The sequence below is a fragment of the Martes martes genome (genome assembly GCF_963455335.1).
Source record: "Martes martes genome assembly, chromosome: 5".
Classification (NCBI taxonomy): Eukaryota; Metazoa; Chordata; class Mammalia; order Carnivora; family Mustelidae; genus Martes; species Martes martes.
The window spans coordinates 63,864,456-63,877,648 of NC_137892.1; the positions used below are offsets into that span (position 1 = coordinate 63,864,456).

A 13,193-nucleotide genomic window follows, 5' to 3' on the forward strand; every position below is an offset into this window, starting at 1 on the left:
AAGAGGTAGAATTCTACACTGGTTCCTCATAGCCTTACCTGCAGAGGAACCACAAGATGGTACGCCAGCAGAGGCAAGGAGGGCAGATAACGTAGCTCCAAGAACCAAAGGCCTCCTACTGCGACTCAGCTGTGGCTGCCTTCCTGAATGACCCTTGCCAGCGTTCTCCAGAGCTCAAGTTTACGCTGCACTGGGATGGGACAGCCAAGGCCAGCCCAGGGACAGGAAAGCAATGGTGGGAGGGTCACTAGATTACAGGCTCATTAAAGACCTTCAGCAGGAACAAGGAGAATGGACTACAAAACCAGTCAACCCAGCATATGGTGACAGGGCTGGACAGAAAACACAGAGATGACTCCAGGAGTCTGTTTTCCTCCCAAAGAGTACTTCCAGTTTCAGCCTCCGATTAGGATTACAAATGAGTAATTTGAATCTTCTCCTTTTTCTTCACTTGCTGATATATGAGGATTGCCACCAAACAGATCACATAAAAACACGAGAACAGATGAGTCCTTAAAAAATCAGCTGCTCGGGGCGCCTGGGTGGCTCAGTGGGTTGAGCCTCTTCCTTTGGCTCGGGTCATGATCCCAGGGTCCTGGAATTGAGCCCCGCATGAGGCCCTCTGTTCACAAGGAGCTTGCTTCCCCCTCTCTCTCTGCCTGCCTCTCTGCCTACTTGTGATCTCTCTCTCTCTCTCTCTCTGTCAAATAAATAAATAAATAAATACATCTTTAAAAAAAAAATCAGCTGCTCTTGGTGGTTACAGAGGCTGAGGCAGGTGGTACTGGCGAGCTGGCAGGGGGCAGACCCTGCCTCACCTCACCCTTCGGAGCCAGAACAGCTCAGCTCTGCCTTTACTGGATTCTAGGGTCGGGGGTGGGGGCGCCTGGGTGGCTCAGTCGTTAAGTGGGGGAACTTCTATATAAGCTTTGATTTTAACAAAGGATTTTCTTTACGATTTTGTGGTGTAGTCTAAGTACAAACCCTTGCATGATATAAGGAGCCTGCTGTCCAAGGAGACCTAGCCATAACCCTCAATCCAACACTGCCCTGGGTCAAGGGGAAGACATCGACAAGGGCTTCCCTGTGCATACTTCACCCTCCATCAACTGCTACTCTTTACTGTAATGAGGATTCTCAAGCACTGTCTCCCATTGCTGTGATCAGTTAGCTTCATGGAAAGATACATTCAAGAATTCCTTGAATTCTACCACTCAGATAATAACTTTTGAGGCAGATGCTTCTGGTTTTGCTGACGTTAGCCCACACGACAGATGTTTCTGCAACTACAGGCACCAGTGTCTATGTTACATGTTCTGTGTCCTCTGGAGGGCACTTCCTGCCTCTCCCCTGCCTTTCTGGGCTTCCCTCATCACTCACAGTCATCAGGCCTCCAACGAGATCACTGGTGTGGGGATCTTCATCTTTGGTACCCAGCTGAGGGGAATACAGTTCTGTGGTCCGTAGAATTTCTAAAACCCTGTCCAAGGCTTCTGCTACTGTGACGGGGCTGTTCTCTTGGGCTGCATTGATGATATTTATAACCTAAGGAAGTAAAGAGAGAATAAATTTGAGGATATTAGGATTCTAATTCCCAAAGGTTACACGTATGCTTGGAAATGGTAAGAAATCAGATGGTAACACATTTTGTTGTTCAAAATGATCCGTGTTTCCACCAAACCAGTCCATTCTTCCGTCCCCCCTCTGCTGGTGGTGCTCCTACCACAGAGACTAGGTTTTCTGCAGCTCCTTTGCTGATCTTTCTCTGGCTCTCTTCTACAGGTTGGAGCTCCTTGGAGACTGGTGCTGGGCCTTTCTTTCACTCTCCAGTCCTTCCAGAGATAAGCTATTTCCATGATTTTGGACCCCTATGATCCATATCCGAGGACTCTCAAATTTACACCCTTGTCTCAACTCCTTTTGACCTTCAACTTTGTATATTCAGCTGCCTACCTGACATACCTACTGAACTATCTTACTTACATGTCTAAAACTGAATTCATGATATTGCTCCCTTCTCCCCAAAGCAGGCAAGTGAACAAATGGAGCAACAACAACAAAAAAATCAAAGACAAGAGCTGCTTCTCTGCTTCCTACACTGGGCAAAACAACACTTGTATCCACTTGTGCTCAAATCCAAAACCCGGAGGCCCCAGCTGACAAACCGTTTTCCCCATTTCTCTGTCACCTCTCCTAGTGTCCCTCATGACTAAGTTAAATTAATTCTACCCCTAAATATTTCTTCATCTATTCATTTCTATCTCCACTGCTGTAACTCTAATCCAACTGACACCACTTCATGGCCTGGAATTCTGGAAAAGCCCCAAACTGGCCTCTTCTCTTTCATTCTTGTCATTTCTAGTCCATTCTCTTCATGGCAGCTGGGTGTTCTTTTTAATAACATACTTGATCATGTCACTCCCCCACTTGAAACTCTCCAGTGGTTTCTTCTGCAAACAACTAAAATATGAACCCTTCTCCCCCTAACCCCCACCTCCAGTCTCCAAGCTCTAGCCACCCACACTGTCTTTCACTTTCTTCTTCAAATACTCCAATCCTCCAGTACTCCAATCAACTCTGCTTCTTCCCTCGCTGTGACCTCTGTCCAGAATTCTCTTCGCCCACCCTTTCTTCTAACATCCTTGCATTCTTCAGTCCTTACCTCAAACATTATTTCCTCTAGAGAGAACTCTCCCTGATCACCTCACCCAACACGAAGAGGGCCATAGTAATCTAATTTTCTCTTAGAACCCTACAGTTTCCCTTACTAACATTCATTGCAATTTATAACTACAAATTTATTTATTATGTGTTTATTTAGTATGCTTCCTCTCTGTGGTATCAGTAGTAAGTCATTCATGACTTTATCTCCAGAAATTAGCCCAGTGCTGGGTGGCCCTGACTGCAGAGTGGAGGCAGCAGCTGCCACTCACCTTTGTGATGGGAGCCTCAATGGTCATGGAATGGATCCTTGCCATGGATGGATAGCGACGATTCTGTAGGCTTGGTGCTGAAGAGAAAAAGAAAGTTGTAGCTGGTTCTGGTGGCTCAGCTTGGCTAAATGCACCAAAGGAGCCCTTCACGGACTGGGGACCTGCTTCTCATGTTTCCCCACTGCCCTCCACAAAGCAAAAGATATGCCCATCCTTTAATCCTATAAGGCTGAGACATCAGGCACTACTTGCCAAAGTCTAGAAAAGGTGCTCTGGCCTGGAACCTTGATGGTGCTTTAGTTGTCCCAGTTCCAGAAGGGTAATTTCAGAGAGGGGTAATGGGATCCTGAGGCCCCATCTCACTTCCCCATAAATCACTGAAGCCCAACTTTGACAGTTCCTAACTTTCAGTCCCCAGCTGTTGACCACGTGATTGGGTAACTGCAGTGTGGAAAAGCAAGCATGGGCCATGGTCAGGGTGGGGCGTAGATGAAGGAGTCCACTCTCAGTAATTAGGGCCAGCCTCTCGACCTCCCTGTGCCCCTAGGTTCTTAACACCCAGAATCCAGTGATGGTTCTAGCTCTAATCAATAGAAACTTTCATTTTAAATTAATTCCAATTTTAAATTTAATTTTAAAATTCCAGTACAGTTTTAAAAAGTGTTATATTAGTTTCAGGTGTATAATACAGTGATTCAACAATTCCATACGTTACTCAGCGCTCATCATGGTAAGTGTACTCTTTATCTCTGTCACCCATTCACTCCCCGCCCCCCAGCAACCTCCCCTCTGGTAACCACCACTTTATTCTCTATAGGTAAGGTCTATTTTCTGGTTTTTGTGGGGTTTTTTGGTTTTATTTGCTTCTTACATTCCACATGAGGGAAATCATACATATTTGTCCTTCTGACTTATTTCAGTTAGCATTATGCTCTCCAGATCCATCCACGTGGTTGCGAACAGCAAGATTCCATGCTTTGTTATGGCTGAGGAATACTACATTGTGTGTGTGTGTGTGTATACATTATATATAATATTATACATATGTTATATATAATGTATAACATCTTTATCTTTACTACATTGGGTTTGTATATGTAATATACAAAATATATAATATATTGTGTGTATATATTATATATAATATATAAAATAAAATAAAAGTATATTGTGTGTATAAATTTATTATATTATATATAATATATACACACAATATACTTTTGACCTTCAACTTTGTATATTCAGCTGCCTACCTGACATATCTACTGAACTATCTTACTTACATGTCCAAAACTGAATTCATATATTCATATATAATATATATTATATATAATATATACACACAATATATATAATACATATTATATATATTATAATATAAACACACATATATTACACATAACATATACACACATATTACATATAATATATACATATATATTAAATCTTTTATCCATTCGTCTATCAATGGACACTTGTGCATCTTCCATAATTTGTCTATTGTAAATAATGCAGCAATAACCACAGGGGTGCATATATCTTTTTGAATCAGTGTTTTTGTATTCCATGGGTAAAAGACCCAGTAGTGGAAATTAATGGATCTTATGGTAATTCTTTGAGGAACCTCCATACTTTTTTCCATGGTGCTGCATCAATCTGCATTCCCACCAACAGTGCACAAGGGTTCCTTTTTCTCCACATGCTCACCATTAATACTGTTACTTCTCATGTTTCTGATTTCAGCCATTCCAACAAGTGTGAGGTGATAGCTCATCAGGGTTTTGATTTGCATTTCCCTGATGATCAGTGATGTTGAGCATCTTTTCATTTGTCTGTTGACCATCTGGATGTCTTCTCTGGATAAACAACTTCATGTCTTCTGCCCATTCTTAATCAGATTATTGGGGGTTTTGAGTTGTGTAAGTTTTTAAATATATTTTGGATACTAACCTTCTATTTGATAGGTATATTTGCAATCATCTTCTCCTATACAGTAGGTTGTCTTTTAGTTTCTTGATTGGTCCTTTTACTCTGCAAAAGCTTTTAATTTTGGAATAGTCTGAATAGATTATTTTTGATTTTCCTTGCCTCAGGAGACATATTTGGAAAAATTCTGCTATGTCTAATGTCCAAGAAATTATTGCCTCTGCTCTCTTCCAGGATTTTTATGGTTTGAGGGCTCACATCTCTGTTTTAGTCATTTCAAGTTTGTGTGCATGGTGTGAGAAAGTGGTCCAGCTTCATTCTTTTGCATGTAGCTGTCCAGTTTCCCCAACACTATTTGTGGAAGAGACAGTCTTTTTCCCATTGCATATTCTTTCCTGCTTTATCAAAGATTAATTGACCATATAATCATGGGTTTATTTTGGGGCTCTCTATTCTGTTCCACTGACTAATGCATTGCTTTGTACCAGTGCCACACTACTTTGATTACCACAGCTTTGTAGTGTAACTTGAAACCTGGGATTGTGATTCTGGTTTTGTTCTTTTTCAAGACTGCTTTGGCTATTTGTGGTCTTTTGTGGTTTCATACAAATTCTATGATTATTTATTCTACTTTTGTGAAAAATGTTGCTGGTATTTTGATAAGGATTACATTAAATTTTTAGGATGGGTAGTACGGACATTTTAATATTTGTTCTCCCAATCCATGAGTCTGCAGTATCTTTCCAGTCATTTGTGTCATCTTCAATTTCTTTCATTATTGTTTTAAACTTTTCAGAGTACAGCAGATCTTTCACCTCCTTGGTTGAGTTCATTCTAGGTGTTTTATTATTTTTGGTGCAATTGTGTATCAGATTTTTTTTTTTTTTACTTTCTTTTTCTGTTACTACATTAGTAGTGTATAGAAATGCAAAGGATTTAGGTACATTGATTTTTTTAATACTGTGACCTTACTGAATTCATTTATCAGTCCTAGTACTTTCTGGGTGGAGTCTTAGTGCTTTCTCTACATATTATCATGTCATTTGTAAATAATCAAAGTTTTATTTCTTCCATAGAAATTTGGAGGCCTTTTATTCCTTTTTCTTATCTAATTGCTGTGGCTAGTACTTCCAGTACTGGGTTGAATAGAAGTCACAGTGGACATCCTTGTCCTGTCCCTGATTTTGGAGGAAAAAATCTTCTTTGCATTGAGTAGGTTGTTACCTGTGGGTGTTTTATATGGCCTTTATTATGTTGAGGTATGTTCATCATGAATGTAAGTTATCAGATTTTTTTGTCATCTTTGTCAGATGCTTTTTCTGAATCTTTCAGTTTGAAATGATTATATGGTTTTTATCCTTTCTCTTGTTGACTGATTTGCAAATATTGAACCTCCCCTTGCATCCCAATAGTAAATCCCACTTCATCGTGATGAATGATTTTTTTTAATGTACTGTTGAATTCATTTTGCTAATGTTTTATTGGGGATTTTTGCATCTAAGTTCATAAGAGATATTGGCCTGTAATTCCCTTTTTCTGTAGCATTTGTATCTGGTTTTCGTATCAGGGTAATACTCTCATAGAGTGAATTTGGCTACTTTCCTTCCTCTTCTGTTTTTTTGGGAATCATTTGAGAAGAATAGGTAGTAACTCTTTAAATGTTTGGTAGAATTTACCTGTGAAGCTGTCTGTTTTTTGGGAGTTTTTTGATTACTAATTCAGTTTCATTGTTGGTAACTGGTCTGTTCAAAGTTTCTGTTGCTTCCTGATTCAGTTTTTGGAGGTGCTATGTTTCTAGTAATTTACCCATTTCTTCTAGGCTATCCAGTTTGTTGGCATATGATTTTTAATAATATTCTCTTATAACTTTATTTCTGTGGTGCTGTGGTGTTGGTGGTGTTACTACTGCTCTTTCATTTCTGGTTGAGTTGTTTGTTTCAATCTGGCTAGAGGCTTATCAATTTCATTTATCTTTTCAAAGAACCATCTCCTGGTTTCATTTATTTTTTCTTTTTTAGTTTTCATTTATTTCTGCTCTATTATTTCTTTCCTTCTACTGGTTCTGAGTTTGATTTTTTCTTTTGATATCTCCTTTAGCTGTAAGGTTAGGCTGAGTTTTTTTTTTTTTTTAATCTTCTTAAGGTAGGTCTGTATTGCTATAAACTTCCCTCTTAGAACTGCTTTTGTTGTACCTGAAAATTTTGGACCGTTTTCATTTTCATTTGTCTCCATGCATATTTCCATTTCCTCTTTGATTTCTTAATGGACCCATTCATTATTTAGTAGAATGTTATTTAACCTCCATGTATCTATGTTCTTTTTGCTTTTTTCATGTGGTTCATACCTATTTTCAGGACTTGTGGTTCAAAATGATGCATGGTATGACTCCAATCTTGCTTTTGTTGAGATTTGTTTTGTGGCTGAATTAGTGATCTCCATCTGCTCTTGAAAAGAATGTGTATTCTGCTGTTTCAGGTCATAATGTTCTGACCATATCTGTTAGATCAATCTGGTCCAGTGTGTCATTCAAAGCCACTGTTTCCTTATTGATTTTCTGCTTGGATCAGTCTATTGATGTAAGTGGGGTGCTAAAGTCCCCTACAATTATTGTATTACCATCAGTTACTTCCTCTACATTTGTTATTAACTGCTTTTTGTATTTGGGTGCTCCCATGTTGGATGAACAATTATTTATTTACAATTGTTCTATCTTCTTGTTGGATTGTTCCCCTTATGAAACAGTATCTTTGTCTCTTGTTATAGTCTTTGTTTTAAAGTCTGTTTTTTCCTAATATAAGCATCCTTACCCCAGGCTTTTTTTTTTTTTTTCCACTCCCATTTGCATGATAAATGCTTTTCCATCCCTTCACTTTCCATCTGCATGTCTTTGGGTCTGAAATGAGTCTTATAAGCACCATACACATGGGTCTTTTTTTTTTTTTAAATCAATTTCATAACCTTAGTCTTTGGATTGTTTAGTTCAAAGTAATTATTTAGAGGTATATACTTACTACCATTTTGTTACTTGTTTTACGGTTCTTCTCTGTTCCTTTATTCTCTTGCTCTCTTCTCTTATGGCTTGCTGGCTTTCTTTAGTGATATATTTGAATTCCTTTTTATTTTTCTCATACTACTGGGTTTTAAAAGAAAAGATGTATTTATTTATTTTAGGGAGAGAGAACATGAGCTGGGGCAGGGGGGAGAGCAAAGAATCTCAAACAGACTCCCCACTGAGCACAGAGCCTCACGGGGGTGGGGTGTGTGTGTGTGATTTATCTCACCACCCTGAGATCATGACCTGAGCTGAAATCATGAGTCAGATACTTAACAGACTGAGCAACCCAGGCACCGCTATTACTGGTTTTTGTTTTGTGTTACCATTAGGTTTATATGTAAAATCTTATGCATATAGCAGTCTATATTAAGTTGATGGTCACTTAATATGAACCCATTCTTTACTCCTTTCCTCCACTCCCATGTTTTAGGTATATGGTGACATCCTTTTATTTTGTGACTCCCTTGACTGGTTTTTATACTTAGGTTTGCTGCTTTTGTGTTTCCTATATTTCATATTCTTGCTTATGGTCTTTCCTTTCCACTTGAAGAGTCCACTTTAACATTTCTTGTAGGGCTGGTTAAGTGGTGATGAATTCCTTTAACTTTTGTTTGTCTGGGAAACTCTATCTCTCCTTTTCTTCTTAATGATAGCCTTACTGGATAGAGTATTCTTGGCTCCAGGGTTTTTTTTTTTCTTTCAGCACTTTGAATAGATCAAGCCACTGCCTTCTGGTCTGCAAAGTTTCTGAAAAATCAGCTGACGTCCTTTTGGGATTTCCCTTGTATGTAATGATTTTCTTTTCTCTTGCTTCTCTTAAATTCTCCCTTTCTCGCTACTTTTTGTCATTTTAATTACTATCCATCTTGGTGCTGACCTCCTTGGGTTGATTTTGTTGGGGGCTCTCTGTGCCTCCTGGATCTCTTTTTTTGTTTCTTACCCCCAATTTAGGAAGTTTTCAGCTATTATTTCTTCAGATACATTTTTTTTTCTTTAAAGATTTTATTTATTTATTTGACAGAGTGAGAGAGCACAAGCAGGCAGAGCAGTAGAGGGAGAGGGAGAAGCAGGCTCCCCACTGAGCAGGGAGCCCAATGCGGGGCTCGATCCCAGGACCCCAGGACCATGACACGAGCTGAAGGCAGTCGCCTAACCAACTGAGCCACCCAGATGCCCCCAGATACATTTTCTCCTTCCTTCTCTCTCTTATCCTTTTGGGATCCCTACAATGCAAATATTACTAGGCTTAATGGTGTCACTGAGTTCCCTAAGTCTATTTTCATTTTTAATTATTTTGTACTCTCTCCTCTTCAGCTTGATTGCTTTCCATTACTCTGTCCTTCAGGCTGGTGATCCATTCCTCTGCTTCCTCTAGACTATACTTATTCCATCTTGTGTATTTTTAATTCTAGTTATTGAATTCTTCATCTGTGGTTCTTTTTTATGGGTTTTACCTTTTCATTAAGGGTCTCAACTGAGGTCTCTGAAGTCCAGTGAGTACCTTTACAACCATTACTTTAAATTCTGTATCAGCCATGTTTCTCTTCTCTCTTTTCTTTAGCTCTGTTGCTATGATTTTGTCCCATTCTTTCGTTTGGGTCATATTCCTCTGTCTCTTCATTTTGTCTTTCTGTGTCTGTTTCTATGTATTACGAAAGTCATCTACAACTCCTGCTCTTGAAAGTAGTAGCCTTGTGAAGGAGAGGTCCTGTAGTGCCCTCCTGTGCAGTGTCTCCTGTTCATCAGAACCTGGCACTTGAGGAGTGTCTCCTCTTGTTTTATGTACCTAGTGTTGTGGCTGAGCTGCTTTTCCCTTTGATACAGGTGATTGCAATGGTTCTTTGCCTACTGTGGGTAGGGTTTGGTCCTTGGTGTTGTTAGTGGGCCAGTCTGGGGCTGCCTTGGGCTTGAGTTGAGTCATACCAGGCATTTGCCAGAGAGACAGGGTCACTGATTTTCAGGGTGCTTTCCTGTGTTGTTCCCTAAGAAACTTTTCTTGGCAGACAGGGCTTGCGGTCAGACCAGATGTCTGCTCCTAGCTCACTGATGGGGCTGCACTGCTGGGGTTGCTGGTATGTGTGGTTATTTTCCCCTGTACCCAGAGCAGGAGTCACTTTGGAGTGGTGCTGGTCCCTGTTGGGGCTGCTTGTACCTGCCAGCCTTGTGGCTCTGCTTTGGATGGGCTCTGGCCAATGGCTTACTGGAAGGGGGGCAAGTCCACAGGAGAATAGGAGATCCACAGTACAACTAACCTGATCCAATCCTCTTTTGGCAGCATCTGAAATCCTGGGGTGAAGCTGGGCTTGCTCAACCCTCTGATGGCTTTTGTTTGCTGAGTGCCCTGGGGGCCCACAAAGCTGAGCCACCTCTGTTCCCACATCCCTGGGGTTCAGGTGGCCTCGGGCAAGTCATGCCACTGGGGTCCATCATCTGTGCTTATAATCACCAGGCTTGTGGGGCTTAGGGCTCCAAGTATGAGGTCTCCAAGTGAGGGCCCCCTCCAAGAACCACAACTGTCAGAGCTGGGCCATAAGGCCTGGTACTGTCCTCCCAGCTATGCCATCCCTTTCCGACCCAGGTAGACCCTAGGTTAGGGTTTGTGTGGGTCTGCTTTGTGAAGAGACCTGGAGCTGGGGCTGGCTGGAGAGGGCTATCACAGAGCCAGTTGATTTTTAAAGTTCCAGATGTTAAGCCCACTGATTTTAAGAATTCACCAAATTTGGCCCTTTTGTTTTTCAAAGCCCAATCTTACGGGACTTCCCGTGCCTGGGGTGCCTGGCATGAGGGTCTCTTCTCTTCCCCTCTCCAAGTCTGTGCCGTCCCTCCCTCTACGGGTCTGCTTAGCTCCCAAACATGTCCCCACCCTTCCTACTCTCCTCTATATGGACTATTCTCTACTGTGGAGTTTGTTCTGCCAGTCTTCACGTTGTTTTCTGGTTATTTACACTGGTAAGAGTTTTATCTAGCTATATCCATGGGATGCAGCAAGGTAAGGGTCCTCCTACTCAGCCATCTTCTCTCTCTTTTTTTGGAACAGGTAATGCTTACATGTGGGTAGAAAATTCAGAGGGGAGAAGCTTTACTTTAAAAGCCCCGTTCTCATTAGATCTTACTACCACTTCCTATGAGGCAGGCAGGAGGGATAAAATCCTCATGTTATAGATGTGATAACTTAATCTAGGCAGTATCAGGAGAGCCTTCCTGCTGCTCCGCCATCACTGCAGCCCTCTTCTGTGCTCGGCAGCCCCCACTTCTCCACGTTCTGCAGGGGTGATGATCCCATCCCAAACTCTATGCTGAAAACCAAGCTAATCCAGTTCACATTCTCTCATCCATTATCCTTTCCATCTAAAATGTTCTGTGTACATCTGAAAATATTTCAGTCCCTCCTTTTTCTTTACATTCTTGGCCCCAATCCTTCGCATGCCCTGTGTTTTATCCATCTTCCTCTATGAATTATTCATCTTGTCTCTAGAGTCTTTGGTCCTTGCTAGTGTAGCCACTTCCCTCATACTCAGGTTTCACACTGTGACCCAAAGGATTGAAAAGTCCTTCACTTGTCCTTCCTGTTTACTCCCTGAGGTTACCATCCTTCTGCTGTCCTTTCTACCTCAGTCACTAACCATCCCTCTTCATACCCCTAGAATGAATGAGTGAAATCCACTAGTTCTCAGTTCTTAAGCTTGCTGGTCTCTGCAGCATTTCTACTGCTGGTCATCTCCTTTCTCTTGCTCCCCTCCCGTTCTTGGTTCGCCGCCACCTCTCCTGCAGTCTTCACAGGCCCTATTTCTCCTGCCTCTCCTCTCACTGAAGGTGTGCCTTCAAGTCTTAGACTTAGACCCTCTTTTCTTTCCTCTTTCTCTCCCCTACCTCCATCTCTCACACACACACACACACACACACACACACCCCTTAGTGATTTCCCCCTGCTCACAGCTTCATCTATCACCTCTAGGACTCTCAAATCCATATCTCTAGCCCTGAATACCTGTTTTACATTTTAGCTTCCTTGCCATCTCCACTAAAACAAAACTCATCATTTTCTCCTCAGCCTCCAACCTTGGCCATACATGCAGATTTCTGTTTTTGAAACTATTACTCATTTTTTCCCCAAGTACCTAGGACTGAAATTTCAGAGTCATCTTTGACTTTCTCAATGCCCTGCAAATGCAAATGATTACTTAGGCCTGACTGAACTCAAATAATGTTCTGGTAAATTCTGCTTTGCAGAGCAGAACCACTGTGCGCTAAGTTCTGTCTCACAGTACTTCTGTGACATTTTATGAAGGGTTAGGGTGTATAACAGGCACTGCAAATTGGGTTTGCACTGAAGTCAGGAAGCCAGGACTCTGGGATTCTCTCTTTGCCACTGGAGTGACCTAGCTGTCAAAATTCCAAGCTGCTCTGGTGGTTACATGGCTCAACATACTTTAGGCATCAAGGAATAAGCATGGAATCATTTCAAAGAGAAGACAAAGACTGTAAAAAGTAAAAAAGAATCAAAAGGCCCACAATTTTTTTAATTTATAGAGAAAAAAAGCACCTTTCATTAAAACCATACTACTTGGGGTTTCTTGAGCATATTCCTCTGTCATTTTCTATACTTTAGAAAGGTCAAGGAAATCTGAAAAACTTACCATCACTGCCTCGAGATGATATCGATTTCACATCAATGGACTCTTTCCTCCTGTTCTTGTATCTGAATGAATGAGACTCTAAGGATTTCAAATTAGGAACAGAAAGTGAGTAGTCTGCAGCTTATTTACAGATGAAGTTTAGACACATTCCCCCCCCCGCCCCCCATTATCTAAAAAACAAGGTTCCTTTTTAAGCCCTACAGAATAGTCTCAAGAAACAGCAAACCGGGGCGCCTGGGTGGCTCAGTGGTTTAAGCCTCTGCCTTCAGCTCAGGTCATGATCCCAGGGTCCTGGGATTGAGCCCCGCATCGGGCTCTCTGCTCTGCAGGGAGCCTGCTTCCCCCTCTCTCTCTGCCTGCCTCTCTGCCTACTTGTGATCTCTCTCTCTGTCAAATAAATAAATAAATAAATAAATAAAATCTTAAAAAAAAAAACAAAACAGCAAACCACTTTTTCTTTGAATCATCAACACAAAATTATCAGTCATATTAATTATAAAATGATACTCTTTTCTTGTGACACCCCAGTATCATGGTAATAGCGCTTATTATCAAGGGCCTTGTAGTTCCATTAATAAAATACTTTTTAAAAAGTAAACATTAAAAGGGGCACCTCATACTCAGGATGGCTCAGTCAGTTAA

General features: G+C 41.1%; 1 protein-coding gene across 10 annotated transcripts in view; it reads right to left on the reverse strand.

The window, feature by feature from the left end:
* The window catches only part of PDE8B (phosphodiesterase 8B), a gene marked incomplete at its 5' end in the record, with an annotated part of 264,283 nt that overhangs the window by 14,035 nt on the left and 237,055 nt on the right, over window positions 1–13,193 (reverse strand). For 9 of the 10 annotated variants that reach the window (XM_080803412.1, XM_080803414.1, XM_080803415.1 and 6 more), the window contains 3 exons: window positions 1,381–1,545; window positions 2,934–3,010; window positions 12,552–12,629. In XM_080803412.1, coding sequence (XP_080659538.1) covers window positions 1,381–1,545; window positions 2,934–3,010; window positions 12,552–12,629 — 320 coding nt within the window. The remainder of the gene's footprint in view (window positions 1–1,380; window positions 1,546–2,933; window positions 3,011–12,551; window positions 12,630–13,193) is intronic. The other variant, XM_080803416.1, reaches the window with a different exon arrangement.